Source organism: Neopsephotus bourkii, unplaced genomic scaffold (assembly GCF_033783945.1).
Source record: "Neopsephotus bourkii isolate Nb327-2 ecotype Australia unplaced genomic scaffold, CSIRO-AGI_Nbou_v1 NB_1827, whole genome shotgun sequence".
NCBI classification, from domain to species: domain Eukaryota; kingdom Metazoa; phylum Chordata; class Aves; order Psittaciformes; family Psittacidae; genus Neopsephotus; species Neopsephotus bourkii.
The window spans coordinates 832,758-856,094 of NW_026902300.1; the positions used below are offsets into that span (position 1 = coordinate 832,758).

Sequence of the window (23,337 nt, forward strand, 5' to 3'; positions counted from 1 at the left end):
TATTTTGACTTTAGGGCTTGTGAATAGCCTGTGCTGAGCAACAGCAAGGTGGTTCTGTCACTTTAAACCAGGAAAAATGGATATATTCTGACAGCCTGGGAGGGGAAGGTTCTATATTCTTGGAATTTTACCTCCCATCTGTAAGTGTTCTAGCAGGTAGGAAGCAAGAAGATTGAAAGAGTGCATAATTTAAGAAATTAATTTGAATTTGAATTTCCATTACTGCGTTTTGTCTTGAAACACTATTTTAAAGTCATACTGTTTTGTGGTGGGTTTTTGGTTTTTTTTTTAATGCAAGGGAGATGAGCAGTCTAGAAAACATGTAAGATCTAGCTGTCACTTAGGAGCTGAGAGCTGTAAAAATCCACAGATTACTTGGAAGATGCCACTGTTCAATCAGGGAGAGGGTTAGAGGAAAGGAAGAAATCCAGAGTGTCTTCCAAAGGTAAACAAATGGGAAAATAATTCTGGGTTTGTCATGGACTGACAGCAGGCCCGCTGATAGTAACAGAAGAAGATGGAATAAAAGTAACATGGCATAAGGTTACAAATAGAGTGAGCCATAATTTATTAATGACCTGCAAAGATCAGACTGAGTCAGGTTTGGACAAGAAATGCCAGCATAATTCCAGAAGTCTCTTCATAAAAACGAAGTTTTTGTTAGTTTTGATCGTAGTTGTTTCATATTGTTGTTTAACCAAATAGCACATCACACATGTGCGTGCATAAACACCTGTGTATCTATTCAGAGATTTAGAAAAAGAAAACCCATATAAAATTTTTGGAGAAACTTTAGCTCTTCGGAAGTATGATTTTTAGCCTCAACTGTCACCTTTGCTGTGTCCTGACACACTTTTCCGATTTATGCTTCATATAAACAGTAACTTCCTTCCTATTGTACATTGTATTGCACTGTGGAGCCTCATACCTTGTCACATATAAGTATTAGGTGCTTTGTAATAACAGGGATTACAGGATGGAAAGACACCTGCGAGTTATTTAATTTAGATAAATGTTTTTTTAAACATTTAAGGTAATGTGTTTTTCTGCCAGATACCAGATGCCTGGGATTTAGGACTGAATCAAATACTGAACTTTACTTGCATACTTCACCTCTAATGCTTGCATATAAGAGAAATGTGAAATCTTGAACTGTGTGTGTGCAAAGTACTGCTCTTAAAAGTAAGGTGGTAACGCTCGATAAAGTCAGCAAATTTTTTAGTCATGAATTTGTCTGAATCCTGTGCTTTAGGCATACAGAGAATATGATCCTCTGGTGGTGGTGTTCATGGCAGGGAATGTTGATTAAGTGTAATTCAGAGCAAGTCCTGAAAAGGACAGCTAAATAACAGGCGCTCCCTGCAATAAAGTTCCCAAGATGGTGGTGAAATTGGTGTTGCCAAACCAGAACACAGCGTTTATCACTGAAAAAAAAGTGCTGTCACCATAGCTGCCTCATTATCTGAGGTTGTAGCTGAGTGATGCATGGCAGATCTTAGATGGGCTGATGCTTTATTAGTATTCAAGTCACTGGCGTTTGAGATGAGGAAAAAAGGTCTCCAGTGCCAAGGCCTTTGGTCTAACTTTGAACAAGTTTTCTTGTTACTTGCATTAGTGTTATTATCACTGCAGTCACATGAATATAAAGCAACCGAGGGAATAAGCTGCACTTATATTTACTCACAGATTAGATATATATGGGAAATAAATCAGAATAAGCCAGACTTTCAAAGTTTGGCTATGCAATTAAGTTTTGGGATATTTACACAAACAGGTCTAGTCTTCCTGTGAACAAATGGAATGTAAGAGGAGCTTTGAGGTTGTTTACAGTATACTGCCATTGAATGTACATATAGGTTTATGTACCTGAATTACATATCTGGATTACTCTGTGTCACCAGTTGAAAATCTGGCCTTACAATGAAAGTTTTAAATACAGAAACATTCAAGTAATTGAATTCTTAGTGAAACAGAATAGTTGGAATTTTGAGAAATATATATTGAGCAATATTCAAAGTGGGGTGAGATACAGATTTTAAATACCAGTTACAAAAAAAAGCAAAACAAACAAAAAAAACAAGAAAACAACCACAAAACAAAACAAACCCCATCTAGTATTATATTAAAAGTTAATTAAAAAACATTAATTCACAACTTTGGTTTGGAATTGATGTAGAATCCATGATTCTTGCTGAACTCAGTATTCCAGAGATTTTTTGTTCTTCTGAAACATGCATATGCATACATACACACTCTTGTAATTCTGCTTTCCAAACTTTGTTTCAGTTGTTAAAATATGTAATAATCTTTTGTTACTAGAGCGAAAATCAGAAAGAAAGTATCATTACTTCTGTGTGAATAAATAATGTCTGTGAGCCTTAGTCAGAGACCAGATTGTTATATAGGGGCCTGTAAAAACCTAATTTAGGAATAAATTGATATCATGATAAATGATATCATATTATTAGTTACTAGCTACTAGGGCCTGCAGAGGTAAGTTAATCAAAAGCAGTATACAACGTTTCTCTATACCTGTGGCTAGACTACTGTAGTATCCCTTCACGTCTGTGTTCTTCTAATCGAAGGGATTATGTATGTAAAGGTAAGTTGGGAACTTCAAACTCTGGAATAAGGTTAGATACCAAGTTCTCTTAATTAAATTTCGGTCATACGGCAGATAAACAAAACCTAGTCTTTGTGACTCTTAGGTAGATCCTTTCATTTCCCTATCTTCAGAATTTGGTCACCTCCTCCTGCCTTTGTTTCCTTCCTCTCCTCCCCCCTCCCCCCCCCCCAACTTTTCAGTTAGTTTATGCGGGGAACATAGAAACTGTCAATAGAGAACTTGCAGTACACTTTGTGTTGATGGCAATTACAATGCCAGTAAATTGGTACTCACATATTATACTTTCCACTTCACTTGAAAAATACACAGCCCACTTCACCTGTGTTTATTCCTTTAGCCCAGTGTCAGTGATTTTTATTTTTAATTTAGGATGTATTTGTTAACTTAATGCTGTATTGTAGAAGAGATGAGGTCAGTGTTACCTGAATGAGAGTGTCCTCCCCATCTGCCATTCCTGGCAGACATTTCTATCTGAGGAAAGCCTTGGAAATGCAGGGGAGGGGGGAAGTCATATTGGTCGAGGCATTGGGTGAATATAAACTAGCTTTCAACATAAAACATGTTATGAATAATGCTGAAAGAGAAATAGTGAATTTTCTTGAATCATGGGTAAAAGGGAATTCAGGAGGCCTGATGGGGATTGCCATGTGAAGCGAAGGGTATTATTCTTTCCCTGTACTTCGGAAGGGTGAATTGAAAACTTCTGTCACACTTAAATAGAATTAAAAAAAGGAGGCTTTTAAAACAAATTTCTGAAGTAATTACACTATTGGTGACTTTGTTATTTGTAAAAGTGCAGTATGCTACAATAGCCAAGAATGCGTCTTTGTTGCTTTGTTAGAGAACAGTAAAACAGAATCAGGAAATAGCTAGTAGTTTTTGTGCGACCAAAACTGCTATTGACTTTACTGCTTGAAATCAATGGCAGTGGCTATTTTTGCAAAAGCATATTGCATAAGGAAGTTGGGATATGGCTAACATTAATTATCCCTCTTTCACTACTTTTGCATGTAATTTTAATTTATGCTCAATAGATACCATCTCCAGTGGGGAATGAAGTACTGCCTGGGTGGGAGTTTTGCAAGATGCATTCTCCTGACATCCCTTTCCATGCCAAAGGGGCACATCTCTTCCAACATACCTGAAAGGACAGTGTGTTGACACCCCTCTATGGCTCCTTAGCTCAGCTGGCTGTGGATCTGGGTGGAGACAGGGAAATACTGATTTTTCTAATGTGACTAATGCTTTTCTGATCACTGCATTTTATTAAGTCCTCGGCATTTTGTCTCCTGTACCATATATATATATATATATATATATATATATCCCAGCAGTCCTTGATCCATACTTGTTTTGTATCACAATATTTTAAGCTTTTAGGTGCACAAAACACATCAAAATCTTCCAATAACTTTTTTTTATCCCTGATGTGTATGTGATTTTGGGGAATATACATGATTTATGAAAAGGCTATCATTAATATGCAGTATAGTCACTTGGGGGGGGGGGAATGCTTCAAGTGATCTGTGTAAATCCCTCACATCTTTTTTTAGTTTAAAAATTTCACGTCATTCATAACTTCATTTCCAAATGCTTTACGATTTAATAATTTCCATATGCCACATACAACTTTCTGAAGCTCTTCTGTAGACATTACCTAATTCATTTTAAAATCATCTTGGAAACATCAAGCTGAATTGTTCTACATGCACCATTTATAAATAAATTTGCTGAGAGCTTTCCTTTTTTTTTTTTTATTCCTCTGACCAGCTTGTTATCTTGATGTTTTTGTACTTCTCTGCCAGGATAAATGTTACCTTATATACAGCACTAAGAATAGGAGCTTCTGGAGTAAAAATGAAAAAGAAACTTAGGGGAAGGGGAAGCACATTATAAAATGTCTTAGCAGATCCCACTGTTGTTGCTGTTGCAAATATCCTGCTGTAAGCTTTGTTGCTTATTTTGGGTGTTTAATTTGAGGCTTGATGATTCTGTCTTTGCAGACTGTGACAGAGAAGCACAAGCTAAATGTCCCTGAGACAATGACTGAGGTCCTGGATGTTTCAGATGAAGAAGGTGAGCAGCTTTGCTAAGTTCCTGTTTCATATCACTTAACACAGGCTCCAGATAGCTGCTGAAGTACTTTGCCATCTTCATTTTGTAGTGCTTGAAATGAAGTTCTATGTAGTGGCCTATTTAAATGATGTAATCACTGTGACATTTGAATAAAAATGCCCAAAGTTGACCCAAAGGAAAATTCTGGACCCCTATATTTTTTTCAGAAAATATTTATCTGAGCCAAGTCAACAAATCAGTACATTTCTCAAGTTGAGATTTTAGGATTCAAATGTAGAGCTGTCCCATGTAGCTCTGGGTAGATCAATTCAAATTGTAGAATTCAAATGTAGAGCTGGATTTGACCCTCCCAGAAAGAGGAATCTGAGCAGTAAATGTCTTGGATCAATGCCACCTATTGCAGATACATATATCTAACAGTCCTGCCTAATTGGAAATATATGGGTAAAGATACATAAGGTGGAAGGTGAGGAGAATTTTCCCTTGAGGGAGCTTTCGGCACACATGACTGTCAGATATGGTTTGACGTGAAGTATCAACATCCTAATAGGCTTGTCACTTTGGTTTCAGAGTCGTCGTATGTGCAGACAGGCGACATATATTGTACTGCCCATATGTACATATGTTGTAAGTCCCAAGAAAGTGTCTGTGAACTGGAGGGATTGATAAAGTACCATGGTTTTATACAGCACAGAATGAAGGAAATGACTTTAAAACATCCCTTTCTAAAAGGACTCAAATGACTTTTAAATTTTCATCACAGGCATCGCATAATATGACACACATTTGAAAGAATTTTCTAAGTTCTTTTTTACTCTTGTCAGTGTTAATTAATATTACAGTAACTTACATATGCCATTTTATGGTTATTATTTCATGCAGATAATTGGTAGAGTGACTAGTTTCAGAAAGATACAGGGATTTAGTAACACAGGCTGCAAGGCTGGGTTATTTTCTTTTACAAAGAATATAAATGTGCTTGTGGTTCTAAATGGGACTGGATGTTAATGGCATTCATGTTCCTAAGTTGCTCATACTACTTTTTAAGATGGGATTTATGCTGATAAATGTGTTACACTTGAGAAACTATGACGCCTAGGCTTTAGCTACTACTTTAATGCTTGCAAAGCTGCAAGTGGAAGCAAATAAGTGTGATTCAAAAGAAATTATTTTCTGCTGCATCATGATCAGGGAAATTATTTCTCAGCCATAGTTTTGATACATTTCCCCTATTTGACAAAAATGCAAGTATGTGTGTGATTATTGGCCTTAACATTTTTATAGCCTTGTGTTCATTTTGCTGAATTTTCTCACAGTCTTTTTAAGTACTATTTAACTGTCTTTAAATTCAAAAAGTCTATTCAAAACAATTTGTATGTTGTACAGCTTTTAAACACTCTGATGATGAACGCTTCAATGATGGTGAAGCATGTAATGGCACAGGTGCTGCTAGCAGAAGTTCCTGGAGTAAGACTGACAAACTTTCTGGTTTTTGTTTAACTCAGACTGTTTTATTTTTTGTGTTGAAGCAGCATGAATTTGCTTAATCCAGGTGCCTAACACCGCTCCTTTTTGTTACTTTTGAAGTGTGATTGTGTATGTGTTTCCCGAAAGGTGGGAGGAAGAAGGGAAGCAAGAAAATCCCAGATGTATTACTTGTATCTGGAATATGTTGACAAAACTTACTGTGGCCATCCAGCACGACTAATGCTCTCCAGTACTTTGAATTAACATTCTTTGCTTTCTGTTACCATCTGACATCTCCTGTTTGTCAATAGCCAGCATATACAACACAGGTACTGTGGCATGTTGCTGCTCAAGGCTCAGTACTGAGCACTTCCACTGATGTATGCCTCTGTGATCCCACTGCAGGTTTTTAAGCAGGTTGGTCAGTTAAAGCACTTCATGCTATTGTCCTTGTAAAGCCTGTTTCTACAGACAAAACATTCAGGATGTTGTGAAAATTCCTAATGTAGATGGTACTTGTCACAGGAGCTTAAAATGGCTGGAGGCAGGAAGACTGCAGAACTGTTTTAATAACAAGGATGAAACTTTCAGTGATATTGTAGTCTTTATAAGAGACTAGCAAACAGATTTCTTCAATGCTGTGTTTCTATCTGTTTTAAAGTGACACAATATGTTCTGAAATAAATTAACATGACACAGTAAACCTGCCAGCTGTAATTGTAATCGTATAATTATATAATTACATGATTATATAATTATGAGGCTGAACACAAGAAAAATACTTGAGCAAATAAGTATTTCAGGTCCCATTGCTTATCACTGGAGATAAGTATTTTGCCTGGGAGGCAGTTATATCTCATAGTTGTATGATATTAGGTTAATAATATTGTATTCATATTCCTAAAACAAAATCAAGTGCAATGGCCAATCTTTGCAATATAAAATAAAGGACCTTACAATCTATCAAATAGCTCACTTGATAAGTGAGGTCCTCCTCTAAAAATATTTTAAAGTATTTTGAATGGACTAACGAGTCCCACTAGTTCTTCTTTAACTTATGTATAGCATTTGTATGTTTACTAATTTGCATTATTATTCAGAATCCTTTACCTTTTTCTTTACCTGAAAAAAACACCCTAGTCTTTGAACAGAATCAGATATTTTTTAAAAACAAAAAAACACTTTTTTTTTTCTTAAATTAGATTACTGGTTTTGAGCTGATAAGTATCAGAGCTAAGTAGAAGCATGTTGTGTATTGTAAGGGAAAGAGAAGCATACACACCAGTAACAGATGCGATGAAATTGGATTCATAAGCTTTTGTGCAAGGAACATGGAAGAAGGGAAAAAGGAAACTTCATAGGCTAGGAAAGACATGATTATAGAAAAATCCTACCTCATTTGCTGTAAGCCTGTTATGTGGTCTTACATGTATTAGATATTCTGTGCCATTAGTAAGTGTTTCCTGCTTTTTGACCATCAAGGCCAAAGATGTATCAGCACAGTTTTATTAAGCAGTTTATTCATACAACACCATAAGGTACACGCATGCACATGTGTGTTACTGTACTGTGTTTGTACAATAGTCTGCAATGAAAACTACTGAGGGATAATCATCCATTGTTATTTGCTCAGTGCATTTGCAGTATGATCACTGTTCAGAAGATGATGGCCTGATCCTGCAAGAAAGATTACGTAGTTTCTCCATGAGGATGGGAATTACCCTACAGATTCCCTCAGGACTAGCTGTTGAGTGTTGTGATTTCTGAAATACCTATGTCAGCAGAAGTGTTTCATGTGGACAGAGTTGTGTTAAAAACCCTGTGAATTTTTACCATTGTGTCTGGCTTAGCTGTTTGTGTTGCTACATAGTTTGGTTTCTTTAAAGCTGTTGCCACAGAAGAAGCCATTTGCACCTGAGGGATAGTTACAACTGTAAAGGGCTGTTGCTGCAACACATCTTGTGAAATGTATTTTAGTGTCACCTACAGAATTAGTGAAGTTAGAATCATAGAATCATAGAATAGTTAGGGTTGGAAAGAACCTTAAGATCATCTAGATCCTCCCCCCTGCCATGGACAGGGACACTTCCCACTAAACCATGTCACCCAAGGCTCTGTCCAGCCTGGCCTTGAACACCACCAGGGATGGAGCATTCACAACTTCCCTGGGCAACCTGTTCCACTGCCTCACCACCCTAACAGGAAAAAATTGCTTCCTTATATCCAATCTAAACGTCCCCTGTTTAAGTTTTAAACTGCTTGTTCTATCACTACAGTCCCTAATGAATTCTCCTTCCCCAGCATCCCTGTATGCCCCCTTCAGATATTGGAAGGCTGCTATGAGGTCTCCACACAGCCTTCTCTTCTCCAGGCTGAACAGCCCCAACTTTCTCAGCCTGTCTTCATGCAGGAGGTGCTCCAGGCCCCTGATCATTCTCATGGCCCTCCTCTGGGCTTGTTCCAACAGTTCCATGTGCTTTTTATGTTGAGAACACCAGAACTGTAAACAATACTCCAGGTGAGGTCTCACAAGAGCAGAGTAGAGGGGCAGGATCACCTCCTTCGACCTGCAGGTCACGCTCCTTTTGATGCAGCCCAGGATACGTTGGCTTTCTGGGCTGTGAACACACACTGAAGCTGGCTCATGTTAAGTTTCTCATCAGCAAACACCCCCAAGTCCTTCTCCCCAGGGCTGCTCTGAATCTCTTCTCTGCCCAACCTAGCTGTGCCTGGGATTGCTCCAGCAAGCAATTGTTAAGCAATTGTTAAGCACAGGCAGATGTTTCTGTTAGGGCTGAGTCTGTGTAGGCACACAGGAAGTTCTAGAAAAGGCAGGAATCTTTTTTTTTTAATTATTCTCCCATATATTAATATTGTATTGAGAAGCATGTAGCTGCTCCTCTGTACTCATTCCATGCATTATTTTTGTGGCATTAGGGCTGCACAGGCTGTGGATGGTTTGTCTTTGTGACTCTCTCATGAGATAGTGCAATAATGAAGGGCTGTATATAGAGGATACAAGAGCAACCAGTAAATCAGGTTGTTGAAGAACTCTCATTTGTGTCTGTTTGAGCCTGCTCATCTCCTGCTCTTTTCTCAATCCAGTTAACTTTCAAAAGCTCTGGTTTCACTGTCTATTTGAGGCTGAAGTTCTGGCTGGTGCACTTTCCCACATCCTCCGTTATGTCAGCACAAATGTTTCACCATGTGGTGAACCAACCCAGAGAACTCATCTGTCTGAAAATTAATCTTTTTGTTCTGACAAATTGTTTTAAGGCCAGACTATTTTTGCAGGTAGAAGGGAGTAGAAAGGCTGAAGTAGAAGGTGAGACACCATTGTCAGAAGCAGCATGGCCCTGAGATGGCTACCATAAAGGTCAGTTCCCACCGCACAGTAATTGATGCTGACATTTCAATTTCAGAGAAGGGATAGACAAATGCTGAGTGAATGATGTGCAAATAGCCAGTGGAGTCTCAAAAATCAGCTGGAATCACAATGTCCAAAGAACAAAAAATTACTCTTTCCTGAGGCATGCTTGTCTAAAAGTTGCTGAAGAGCCAGCCCTATGCCTGGTTGAGACACAAGGTGATCTTGTTGTTGATTTGTTGTGGCTTTTTTTTAAACTTTCTTTCTTTAGAAAAAATTACAAATAATGAAGTCATCTTGGAGAAAAGGTGATGAGCACATTGAATTTGCTGAAACGTTTCTGAAAATAGAAACAGCATAATCACATGTCCTTAGATAATTTATAAAATAAAATATACACTAATGCCTAAATACAGTGATGGCCCACTACCAGATTGTTGTGTTTTACCTTTTACAGAGTTGCTTTGTTTTCTCCTTCTTTAGTTTTAAAGCTTACTCAAAATCATGATGCTACATCATTCAAACATATTCAGAGGAGTGGTATCTGTGTAAAAGTGGGGTTTACTGTGCCTTCAAGAATGTGCGGGAGTGACAAGGTAGCATATCTGTGAATTATGCATCACTTAAGGACATCAAAAATGTGATCTTAAATACCAGAAAGCAGTTCACAGCTAATCCATACCTGATTGCAAGGAAAAAAATCAATTTTGTTATTATAAAAAGAAGTTTTCAGTGTAGACAATTTTTTTTTTTTCCAGTGCGTAGAAACAATCCACAAAGGGAACTTCCAGCCTGCTTAGTAAGTCCAGTTCAGACACACACTCACAAAGGACTGAGGAGTTACTATTTTACAGACAGACACACCAGTAAGGTTCAGGAATTTGTCTCTCTCACTGTTAATAATTCCCAAATGACTCTGTGGAAGTCACTCCAGTTATCCTGGTCTTCCAGCTGTAGAATGGGATAATGATAAGCTGCTCTGCCTGGCATGTTGGGAGCTGTGAAGAAAATGCCACGTTTATCTGTTCAACCTACCTTTGCTTGCCTGGAACTAACTGGCAACCTAGTTATTATTCCTAATGTTGTTGTTATTAAATGGTAATATGCTCCGATACCCAAGAATATTGTCTTGTCAAAGTGTATAGCTTCATATTTGTGGTAACTGCAGCTTTCACTTTGATAAGCAGACTGAATTCCTTACTAGTATCTGTAACAGCAGGAAACAGTGGTAAAATATGATAATGTATTTCCCAAGTGCCTTCACACATGGTCTTAGAGTACACTAACACTACAGCATATGTGTGCAAAGGATCAGTTATGTCTGGGCAGAATTCATTGCTGTTGTTCATAATTCCACTGAATTAGTGGCTTAAGTAGTTGGAAGATTTAAGGAATAACTTTTCTTAAGTAAACCTGGAAGTTAAAGCTGCAGCCTTTGACTGTTCTGAGTTAGGCTTAAGTTGCCATCCCTGCACTTTAAAACATGGTAAAGTCAGAGTAACACCACTGAATTAATTCACACTCTAAATTAAACATCTTATAACCAGTAGTATAAAAGGTAGCCAAAGGAGGAGATTTACAGGAGGAATCAAAAGCTGTGTATTGAGAATACAGGTGAATCCTTCTTTAATGAGATCTGTGCTCAGGAACAACTAGCTGGTGAATAAGAACTCGTTCTTAAAAAATTTACTTATTATAACCTGGACAGAAATTATACCACTGCTTACTTCCCATTTCCTAGAAAAATGTATGCTTAGATGCCATGTAAGGTTTGTTATGCAGTTTCTTGCTGGTACATTTTAAGAAGGTCATCCAAGATGAAGGGAAATTCTTCTCTGGAAAGCTGCTTTTGTTTACATGATGTTGCTGAGATTACTCCCCCCTCCCCCCCTCCCCGCCCCCAGCAAAGTGATAGTTGATTTGTTTTTTGTTGTTGTTGGGTTTGGGTGGTTTTTTTTGGTTTTGTTTTTTTTTTTTTAGGGTTTGTTTTGTTTTGTTTGGTTTGGTTTTCTTTTAAGTGCCATGTGTGCGAACGAAAGGAAATCTAGAATAACAGAATCATTAGGGTTGGAAGGTACCCTCATGTCTTCTCAATATAGAAGGTTCTGAGTATAATGGTTAGCTGTTTGTTTTTTGTCTTCTAACTTAATTGACATTGTTGCTAAGAATGTGAAAAAAAATTATAATAAAGTCTTACTTGGCTTGTTTCATTGAAATCTTTCACAGAGAATATACCTTTTTAAAATATCTGACATTTATTTGTAAGAAATTGAATTATTTTACTTTTGTTGGGTAGAACTGCTAAAGATTGCTCACTTGTGAACATTTTAGTTGAAAAATAAGAGACTGTGGTTAGCTTGCAAAAATGTTGGCAAAAGTTTCAAAGAAACTGCTGGTTTTTATTTGCATCTATGTTGTTGAGAAAAAGTAGAATTGACCAGATTAGCACTAATAAATGATGCCAGTGACATTAGCAGGTGTGACCGAAACTACAGACGCACATTTGTTATTGCAGAGGACGTTGGCATGACCAGGAGACATTGCTGTATTGACTTGTATGTTATTTCCTAAATTGTAATTTTATGAGCAGTGTTGAGTACTTGATTATTTTCTTCAAAGACTGAAGTTATAGGGGAGGCCTGCAATAGCTTGTTCATTGAAGTAAATCATAATCAGTATTTTAAAAGTGGGAAATATATTTTTGACTAGTCTTACCCGTCTGATCTAAATCTGTTCTTAACGCTGCTGGATATTATTCCTATTCATGATTGATAAGAACTGGTTGCTTTTACATTTGCATTAATCTTCATTAGTTAAAGATTTTATATCTGCTGACAGTACTTAACAGACATTTTGTAGGCAAAGGGAGCTTTCCCAGTCAGAGGATTATTGCCCATTCTGTGGGCAGCAGATATCTTGGGCTGTTGTTCCCTGGAACAACATGGCTCTGAAAGATGACTGTGTGTGTGAATATTGTCTTTTTTAATGGCATTTCCTGCCCAGAATTCTGTGTGGGGTCTGCTTTAGTACTCCTCTTGAGTCTATGCAGAGAACTCATTCAAGTCCCAGTTTGACTGTTCATTGTGTAGTAGTTCCACCACACTTCAGACTTTCAGCATGCCAGTTAGTATCAGTGACCTTCCAAACCTTCTGTGGCTTATGAGGGTAGGGATAGTTTGTCTGGTCCAGTTCTAAAAGGCAGCACTTTTATTCTTTGCTACCTAGATCCAACGTACCAACTTTATAAATAACATAATAGCTACCTGTGAAATACTGAAATTCATTTTGCAGCTGGTTACCTTGTGAGAAAACAAAATCAAGGCCTCCCCCTCCACACAGATAGTGGAGGGTAGACATGACATACAGGGTTTTGTGGGTGTTTTGTTTTGTTTTGTTTTGTTTTTTTCATTTGCTTCACTGTCTTTCTGCAAGTGCTGCATTGAGCTACCAGCAGCTAACATGATGGTTCATGTGAGGTCATGTATCAGTATATGAAACCACACATGACACCCTGTTTTCCTGACTGGCTAACAATAAAGAAATTTAAAGTACTGGCCAAAGTGTAACACACGGAACTTCTAGTGTGTAGGGACCATTAAACAGAAGATTGATTTTAGGAAAGCAAAAATGTCCAAGGAAAGTGTCAGAGAAATTTTGTGTTACACATTCTGTAAAGATGCTTCAGGACTTACATATTCCATAAAAAATTGTGCTTGCCATGGCTGTCACTTCTCCATCTGTTACTGGTAATGAGCAGCACTTATGTGGGCAGTTGTAGACTCATCTGCATGCGGCAGAGAAAAGAATCATTTTGACAAATTCGCATAACTATATCTGGCTTTAAAAGCATCAGTTCAGTTTCTGTCACTTTCTATTTCAGCCTGCCTTCCTTCCTTCCTTTCTTCCTTCCTTCCTTCCTTCCTTCCTTCCTTCCTTCCTTCCTTCCTTCCTTCCTTCCTTCCTTCCTTCCTTCCTTCCTTCCTTCCTTCTTTCCTTCCTTCCTTCCCTCCCTCCCTCCCTCCCTCCCTCCCTCCCTCCGATGCTATTCAGAAATGCAGATTTTAACACAACTGTGAGAGCTATTTGAAGAGTTGGGCAGTAGCAGTGCTAAGATGAAGGATGAGCAGGAATGCTATAACTGGGGCACAGCACACGGTCACCCAGTGTTTTCTAGTATATTTTCCCCTGTTAGTGAACCTCTGAATGTCTGAAAGGCATCACTGAAGGAAGATGTTAATTCAGTTGATGGCTTGGCTTCCCGAGCAAAGATTTGGGAAGGGCTTTAACCACTCTTACTAGAAGCGCGATGACCAAGGGCATGTGGGATATGCAAATCTGGTTGGAAAAAAGGGTGCTTAGGCAATCAGGGATTGTCCGACCGGGACTGTTATCTCCTGAGCAACGTCAAACGACCCATGCGCTGGTCCACCCGCATGCAGGGTTGGATCTGCAGCTTCCCATGCACCTTGTCACTACCGTTTTGACCCTTGCCTGTCCATACAGACAAGTGAGAGTAAGCCCTTCCAGCCTGTGCAGTGGATTTTTTTAGGTGAGGTGCAGCGTGTGCAGAGCTGGCCCCACCCTTTACATCTGAGGTTTAACTGCCATGGCCTAGTTAGCTAGGACAGTGACAGCCAAGTCCTCAGTTCATAGGTTTTGTAAGTGTCCTTCTCTTAGATGGAAGCCCTTACAAGGCTAGACGAGCTCCATTTGCCCGGGTTTTCTTCTCCTATGAAGAAGGCCTGTCTTCGCTAACAAAGATTCAGGAAGGGCTTTAACCCACACATTCTGAACGAGACTGTCATCTCCTGGGTCAGTCTCGAGCGACTGATGACACAACAACACAACATCAAACGTCTAGGTGGGATTCTGACTTAGAGGTGTTCAGTCATAAACCCGCAGATGGTAGCCTTGTGCCAGTGGCTCCTCAGCCAAGCGCATGCACCCGGGGTTTGAAACGGTGGTTTCTCTTGTACTGAGCAGGATTACTATTGCAAATTAATTCAATTAAATAGAAGATAAATCACTAAGTGATTTGACTCATCAAAATTTGCCTGTAATTTCATAGATGGCCACTGCAAATCATGGAGCATCAACTTCAAGGACCGTATTTGTCGTAGACTGCTTAGTCATTATTGCTGTCATTAATTTGATGGGGAATGTGATGGCAGATGAATGGTTTCTAGCCTGATTAAAAAAGGTGATTTCTTGTACTGCCATAAAACCACCATCTGGTAAGCTTTGCTGTGTAAAGAAGCTCCTGGTCAGCTGAATATGTAACATTTATGAGTATGTAGCTTCTTTTCAGTAGATAACATGTCTGTGTATTTTTTAATTGACTGAGACTCAGGAATTAGCTGTGTTAAAGTTTTTTAATGACAACGCAGTATTACTGGCAGGATGAATGTGTGCTTGTTGCACAAGTAATTCCCTCTGCATAGGTGCAATTGCCCTGCAAATCAGGAAGTAAGATACATGGATAACTGCAATTGCATGAAATGTTATGTTGGTGCACAATCATTTAGGCTTAAATACGTATTTTTTTTCCTTTCATATAGGAGGAGGTGCTACTTGTTCTGGGAGTTCATCTCATTCAGGAAAGATGGAAGGGCACAAGGGGTTGGTGCAGAGTGAATTTAGCCTCTAGTTCACTTGCTCAGTACTAGTATGCTAGCAAGTAAGCTGTAATATCAGCAGATAAAAGGTCTGAAGATGTGAAATACTCGTGTATAGATTACTGTCTGTGCTTGACATCACATACACCAACTCGTCTTACATAGACCCGTTATTGACAGCTCTGAGATGAGAGGCCAAAGCTGAAATGAGTGGAGTTTGGGTTTGTTTTTAAAGGTTGTGGGTGTGAAGGAAGTGGTGAAGATTTTGCCTTTGTTTCTAGTATAGATGGAATGTCTGCCATGATTATAAGTATCTAGTTTATTTGAAACATAACTTGAAGTTCCTTTTACTGTTTGATTAACAGCACGGTCTTAATATCTTCCAAGTTTTTACTAAGCCCTGTGATTTATAATGTGATATTTCCAGGAAACAGGAGGCATCATCTGTCAGAAGACAGGAAGCAATGACTAAATGCTTTTATTGTTTTCTGTGAAACTGTGCCAGTTTCTCCCTCTTAATATGGGCAGATGGAATTTTCAAGAGCTTTTGATGTTACACTGAAAAGATTTAGCCTCATTTTTCCATGTAGTGTTTGTCTATAAAAAAATCTTAAGAGCCACCAAAGGTTACTTGGTTTTAGATGAGAAATTATAAATTAGAGAATCATCAAGCTAGAAAAGCTTTTTAGATTTTTGCATTAAAACAGATATCAAGATGATTTTTTCCTTTTCTAGTGAGCATCTCTCCTATAGCTTGTAATACCGATAACATTTTGGACAGCTGGTGGAGAGAAGGAGGAAAGGTGCTCTACCAGAAATAGAAGCAGTAACAATAATTGTTTTATTAAGACTTTAAATAACACAAGTGGCAACTGTCCTGATGCCCATATGAATTCTGTTTGAAACAGCACGGATACTACTTATCTACCCTTTGCAATTCTTTGTGTGTCTTAGCATGCTGGGGTGCATTACTGCAGCTGGAATGAGTAGCCTCTGAAGACTTCCTGTGTAACAGTTGTAGTCTCCTTCATCTAACTAAGCTTCAAGCTCTTGACGTTTGCCTATGCAGCTTAGAAAATGAGAAATTTTGGAGATCCTGGTGGCCTCGAGTCATGCTGTGTGGTTCTGTGGGTCAAACCAAGGCTGTGGCAGTTTCATACCTCAGTCGTTAACCATTGGGAAAACCTGAAATCTCCAAGCAGAAAAACTGTGGAAACAGTGCTGCAAATGGGAAAGAAAAGAAATGTGAGCTCTTTTGTTAGTCTGCTGGGGAAAAGCAAACTGTGACTTCACATAGACAGAATTTCCTGGGGAAAACAATTTTGGGCCTAAAAAAAGAATAATTAAACCCTGTTATTAAGAGTATATGCAAAAAGTTAACTGTGTCAGATAACCAGTGATCATTTAGGCTTTTATTCATTTTCAGGTACTTTTCTGATTAATGATCATTAGTATCTATGCATGTGAGCTTATTTTCAGTTTCTGGATGTGAACATGTTTTTGAAATAAGAATATTTTTGCTGATCGCAAAAGGATATTGGAACATGGGTGAGACAGCCTCATATGATGGAGAGTTTGGACAATGGAGTTAGGATTTGCAACTGTCAGGCATAAGGCCACAGAAAACACCTTTTCAGCTGAATATATGTGGCTTAGGCAAGTAAGTGGTTGTATTTAATCATGAACTGGTAGGCTGTGATACAGTATAGTTACGCCCAGAGAGCTAAAATGGGTAAGGGAACAGGGAGACCATGCTTTAGAGACTAGCAAAGAAATTTGCCCCTTACCAATCAGTAAGTGCGACAGCAAAAATGAGATTAAATCTAGTTCACTAATCATTTCGGTTTCAACGTATATTTTTGTTTTAATCTCGCTTGATGTGCCAATTTCATTAAATACATTAATTGCTTGTGATTTGCAGGGTTTCCTGAGTGGAAAATGCTTTCCTGTTTATTGTGCCATCCAGCTGTTTGATTCCAACATGGAAATGAAATGAACTTGTGTGTGCTTATCTCTGTCCCTTTGTGATTGGTTTAAAGGTGATGACACCATGACAGGAGATGGAGGAGAGTACCTTAGACCAGAAGACCTCAGAGAACTAGGAGATGACTCTTTACCAAGCAGCCAGTTCTTAGATGGTATGAACTACCTAAGGTACAGCTTGGAAGGAGGACGATCTGACAGGTATTTGCCTGAATGCATCCTTTCTTATGATAATTCTGCACACATTTTGTTCTAAATGTTTGAAATCCTGTTCTTGGGGACTGTTCTTTATCTAAAAGATATGGGATGCACTCATCAGCATTTCTTTATGGGGTATGTCAGTGTAGCACTTGCCACATTGTAGGAAGCAAGTCTGGTCAGGAGGAGTATTTCTAGACCAGTCCAGAAATGCATACAGTTGGCACTAATACTGTACTCAGAGTCTAGTGAAGACTTCGTGATTCTTGTTTGGCTCTTGAAAAGTCATAGCCTGCTTTATTGTCTTGGTGCTCAGGCAAAGGAAGAAGAGTCTAGCTGTCTATGGAGAGGGTTTATGATTCATCCTCATCTTTTCTGGTCATGAGTCAGGATGGGTGGGATAGGTGGAGAGGGTGTTTTAGCATTAGGTAAGCTGTTTTTTTAGAGTAGCTCGCTAGCTATAGATATAAGGAAAGGAGCAATGCACTTGGTCATTCCACATTGGGTTGGCAGTGAGTATGTTGTCAGCAATGTTGTCAGCAAGCATATTAACTCTTTCTCTTTCATCATAGTTGAAGTAGCAGGAAAGAGAATAATTTTCCTTCTACTGGCACAGCACAGTATTGATGTTGTAAAAAAAAAAAAAAAAAGTTGTGTGTTCAGTTCAGAAAACTTACTGATATGCTTATATTTGACAAGTTGAACTTAAGTCTAAATGTATTTGTGGAATAATAATGCCTGTGACTTTAATTTTTTATTTTAATTATTTTAAAGAGTGACACTATGGCATAAACCTCCCCCCAAAAAACGGAGCTCCCTTTTCAGGAGGAGGGTCTTTACTAGTGAGCATAAATGTGGACTCAAATGAGCAGATTAACACCCATAGTTCTGGTTTACAATAGGCTACCCAGACATTCCTGTTTGAAAATGACAGTGTCTAGTGCAAGTCAGTAATGTCTCCAGGCTTACTGCCTTCAGAATTGGGGTTCGCTAAAGGGGAAAAAAAAAATAAAAAAATGTTGAGGTCTTAGCAACAGAGGGAGTTTTTAACCTACCTCATTTTCCAACCTTAATTCTTATTCTGGATGTATTTACAAAGCTCAGTGAAATCAGTCAGATCTATTCTGTTTACTTCAGTAGGCTATGAATTGCTCTGGGAAGAAAATATGTCAGGAAACAGTTTGCTTTGCCTCCCAGCATGTAAGGCCCTCAGCATTCAGGTTTGACGAACTTGGAGTCTTTGTTGGTTTTTAGACAGCTCCAGTGAATCCACTGAAAACAAAGTGACCATGTGGCTTTTTAAATGTCGGAGTATGTTTATGAACTACAGCAGAATGCTTACAAATCAAAACCTTTTATCATGCCCTGTCAGTGGTAATGAAATTCTTTAAAATTTTATTTTAAGTTATCTAGAAGTGATTGGGCAAGCGTCAATCCAGTTTCTGATCCCATTTAGAATATTTTAGGTTTTAAGTACAGTCAATGAATATTAGTAGGTTTTCACTGGCATGCAATTGATGTGTTTTATTTTGTGATGTATGAAAATCATTTCACATCCTGTATTAAGCATGATTATTTTGAGATGAAGCAAAATTCTAAAGGAAGAAAAAGTGCATCTTTCTGACTCCATGGTCTCATTTTCTGTCACTGTCAGGTTACTGGTTGTAAGAGATTTCACAGGGACAGCTTTTTTTTTTGCTTTTCTGTTAATGTGATTTTTGTTGTGTTATACTGGCTTTGATTTTTCAAGAAATTCAGTAGAGCAAAATAGTATTAGCAGTCTAGACTCATGTAATCTTACACATTAAACAATTTGATTTAAAACCATGTATTTTTCTTTTGTAACCATCTTCCCTATTTATTTTATTTTTCTGTCCCCTTCATTCTTTTTCATATGCTTTCATTAGCACCATGCCCAGGTAGGTATTACACAGCATGAAAACATGTTGTCTCTATATCCTTCTATGGCACCTGTCTCTGTTCATCCATTTTGGAGGCCTGCTGTATGCCAGAAAGTTGATCTGGAGAACCAAGTGAACAACACTGCAGCTGGAGATATAGTTTCAAAGGAGTCTGATATGTAGTGGGAAATATGGATCCAGCAGTGCTCTCTTTCTAGAAAGATCACAGTGTGACACAGCAACTGTCCTGCAGAAACTTCCCTGATTTCTTTAAAGGTACTGTTAGCAAGGATCAGGAAGGTTGCAGTAGGTCACAACAGCCAGGAGGAGCTGGCTATCACCATGCTGCTGGAAGGCTTAGCCATTTTCCTTCTCTACATGGAGAAAAAGTGATAGAATAAAAAATAAAGAGAATGGAGCACACTAGTTGGATTCTCCCTCTGGATATTGAGAGCCAGAGCTGAATCAGGCCATATCAGATCCACCAGTATTTGAAAAGGCTCTGATTCATTTTACGACCCTTCCACCTTTCTGATCTATGATAGGTGTGAGGAAGGTTTTCAGTCTTACTGGGAAATATTTTCAAGGCTGATTTAATCAGTTTTCAATTATACCAGGCTCTTTTCCCAGCTTCTGAAACGACATGCACTTCCCACAACAGGAGATACATTCAAGTGGACTAGCAATTGCTAGAGCTCTGTCTAGGCTGGCAAATGGATGTGTAGTGTAACATGGTCTCTCAGTCACCCAGATTGGAAACTTGGCTAGAGCATGATGCTCTTATTTTCTGGATACCACGTAGGCTTTTTTCAGGGCTTAGAAGAGGTGGTTGACACGTGCCTGTGCCTAGCCTAATATGGGTAAGACATACTCTTACATTCAGGAACTTTGTGGCATTCCTGGATTCCAAAATTCAGTCTAGGGCTAGGTACTATTGACCCAACAAACCATGTGAATTAAGATTTATCAAACAGATTTGGAAAAAAAAAAAGCCTGTATTCAGACATTAGTTATATCTGTGATTTAGGTTTGGGGTTTTGTTTTTTTTTTTGTTGTTGTTTGTTTTTGTTTTTGTTTTTTTCTTCAGGGTCCCTGAAGACTTACTACAATAGTAAACAGTAAATTCTGTTCCGTGCCACTGCGCTTCTGTATCTGGACTCTTGCTTGAGTCAGTACCTTTATTTTTAAGCCTCAGAAGCACAAACCTTTTAACTACTGTTTTAGCTGGTGCAGCACACAGAAGAGGGGACATGCCACATGAAGGCTAGTTTTGAAATAAAGTGTAGAGCAAAATTAAAATTTCTAATGTACTTCAGACCACAGTCATGCCTATGCATACCTTGGCTGTAGATAAAGTCCATACTCTCAATATATTGGATATTTACTGGAGGTTGCATACAGGTACAACATAGTGGCCTACTTGGTGGTAGTAGCAGTGCTGGGTACTTGCAGGAGTATACAGACAAAATCACCTTACAGATAGATAACTAATCAGATCTAGTACATGCTTCCTTTCATTCAATATCTGTCCAGGACATAACATTAGCTGAATAGCAGAACCTACAACTTGGATGGCGAACCACTTACAAGCATTGCATGGCGCAAAAAAAGCAGTTCTGGAAGTGTCAAACATTGCAGTGAATCAAGGATAATGATGGCAAATGGGGTCCTGCTACTGAGGCTTATTTTTCAACCAAAGAATAAATGTTCACTGAAGTACTCGTGTTGTGAACAAGCAAGGTGTACTCTGCCTACCCAATTCACACTAAAATATTTAATCAATGTACTCATCGGTCACGATTGTGTTTCATGACATGTAAGAGATGATTTATTGTTGGTTTCTTTTTCTCAAGACTTTCCTAAGGCTCGTACTTGTGTAATACCTATTGTTGCTTTCAGTTTTGCACACTCCATCTAGTATGCTAAATAGGCCATTGGTATAAGTCAGTGATGAATAGCATTGGTTATTCTTCAATGTCATGTATTGTTAATAAACATAAGAGAACCATTTCCTTCTAAAAATGCATCAAAAACTGATGGAGTGAGTGTAGCTGTTGTTAAAAAAGCCTTGCTGGTTTGAATCAGATGGTAAAATATAATTTCCAACAAGACCTGCACCTAAAATACTTGAATCTTGTGTCCATCGTGTATATGACTTTCTTACTGCTAACTGCTGCTAAGGAATTACCCCTTAAAATTTGATGTGTTGAGATAAATGGCCTATTGTTCTGATCCAGTGCATTAGTCATGATAAATACTACTCATGGATGTGTAATCCATGAAAAATAAACCACTTATTTCAGTGATAGGTCCTATATTCCTCAAGATACACAACAACATCACAGAGAACACATACAACCTTGGAAGGTGATTGATCTGTTTTTAAAAATCACTGTTGTAATACTGCTGCTGGTAAATATTTAAAGGACAAAACTAGCGCTATTTGGTAGCAGAAACCCCATTTACCTCAATATGTCCTTCTGTGGTGTCTTATTTGTCTTTTTTTTTTGCCTTTTTGCTAGCGTATACTGCAGTTACGTTCTGAGCCAGTGCTTGGAAGCAGCTTATTTACAGCCTTGCATCTCCCATTGCTGCAGCAACCAGTTTTCTGTAGGACTGTGTGTACTTACAAAGACAACACTCGCTCACATTTGGACTGCCTCTCTAAAGATGCTGCTGGCATACTGAGGATGAGCTTTGTTTTCACACAGGAGCTTGCAGCTGGCCACAGTTCACCTTGCTGTGTGTACCTTCCAGGGGACAACATCAAGCTTACTTATTTACGGTCTTAAAGGGAGAGGGTAGATCATAACAAAGCTTCAAAAAGGGTCCTTTCAGCTTTTCTTCAGTTATTAGCATTCTGGTTTTCCATAGTGGTGTGCTTTTGTGACTTGCTGGAAAAAGAACTTCTTTGGAGAGCCTTACTTAAAAGAAATTAATGCTCTTTATTATAAGGAAACTGTCATGCCACAAAGCCAAGTATAAAGTATTTGTGAATATAAAATAAACTGTCATCTAGATTAATCTTTAGGTTCTGCATTTTGAAGCAGATCAATCAGTCAAAAGACTTTGTGGCCCTTGGTCAGCAAGGTAGCATGCCACAGATTTGTAAAGCCCTGTTTTTTCCCCTGTGACTGTTACTCCCTCTGGAAGCTGCATCATATTGCTAATAGCATGCTTTCTTCATTCTCCCACTCGATCTATCATGAAATCTTTACAACATCATCTGTGCTGTTGATGCATTGCTGTGGCATCCTACCAACCTACCAGCCTACGATCCTTCAGTTCAGACAGGTCCCACACACTGAGCCATGCCTCCTACCTGAGGGACAGTGCCATGATTGATGACACAGTTGTAATCCCCAGCCAGCAGGTAAGCAAATTCTCTTTAAGTTCACTTATAAACACAGAAATATAAAAAGATTACAGTTTTAATTGTACTAATAATACCACGTTGTGTATGCTGCTTTATTTTAATATAAATCTAATTTCCGTTGATATTTAATAGTGTATTATGCTGTGCTGTCTTAAACTCTATTCCAACATAAATGGCTAAGCTGTGTGAATATAGTACAGGGACTGTCTTCATAATGCTCTCCAGGTTAACGAATTTTTGAATGATGCTAGCAGCCATTGGGCTAAATATTCAGGTCATTTAATGAACTCAAGGCCATTGTCCTCAGAGAAGCATGCTTGTAGTTAAACAAGCAAACAGATTTTGGGAAATGCCCCTTTGGTAAATCATTCATGTCACTGAAAACACTGACATATGATTACTTTGAGCAAGTACAAAACGTTCCAGTAAGTGGTTTCTAATATCTTAATGCTGTTATTACTCTGTTCTCTTAAAATATGTTTAAACGCTTTAGGTGTTACTATGCAAAATATATCTTCTTATTGTTTGCTTGATGAATTGATCAAAAAGGAGGTGTTTTTTGCTTACCAAGGTAACAACTCTGGTCAAAGAAGCTGAAAGGAATTCATATCGCTTAAGCTGGGGCCCTGAAAACTTGGACAATGTGGCTCTTTCTTCCAGCCCTATTCATTCAGGGTGAGTGTATCAATTAGCCTTATACTATAAAAAAAGAGAAACAGAATACCTGC

General features: G+C 38.4%; 2 protein-coding genes across 16 annotated transcripts in view; one reads left to right on the forward strand and one right to left on the reverse strand.

Moving 5' to 3' along the window:
- Positions 1-23,337, reverse strand: part of NEUROG2 (neurogenin 2) — a 456,819-nt gene that overhangs the window by 364,115 nt on the left and 69,367 nt on the right. The window lies entirely within an intron of this gene.
- The window catches only part of ANK2 (ankyrin 2), a 372,658-nt gene that overhangs the window by 291,246 nt on the left and 58,075 nt on the right, over positions 1-23,337 (forward strand). For 10 of the 15 annotated variants that reach the window (XM_061343846.1, XM_061343848.1, XM_061343850.1 and 7 more), the window contains exons 23-26: positions 4,630-4,702; positions 17,191-17,335; positions 22,504-22,606; positions 23,181-23,284. In XM_061343846.1, coding sequence (XP_061199830.1) covers positions 4,630-4,702; positions 17,191-17,335; positions 22,504-22,606; positions 23,181-23,284 — 425 coding nt within the window. Of the gene's footprint in view, positions 1-4,629; positions 4,703-6,088; positions 6,170-17,190; positions 17,336-19,239; positions 19,252-22,503; positions 22,607-23,180; positions 23,285-23,337 lie in introns of all 15 variants that reach the window. The other 5 variants (XM_061343843.1, XM_061343845.1, XM_061343842.1 and 2 more) reach the window with 2 other exon arrangements.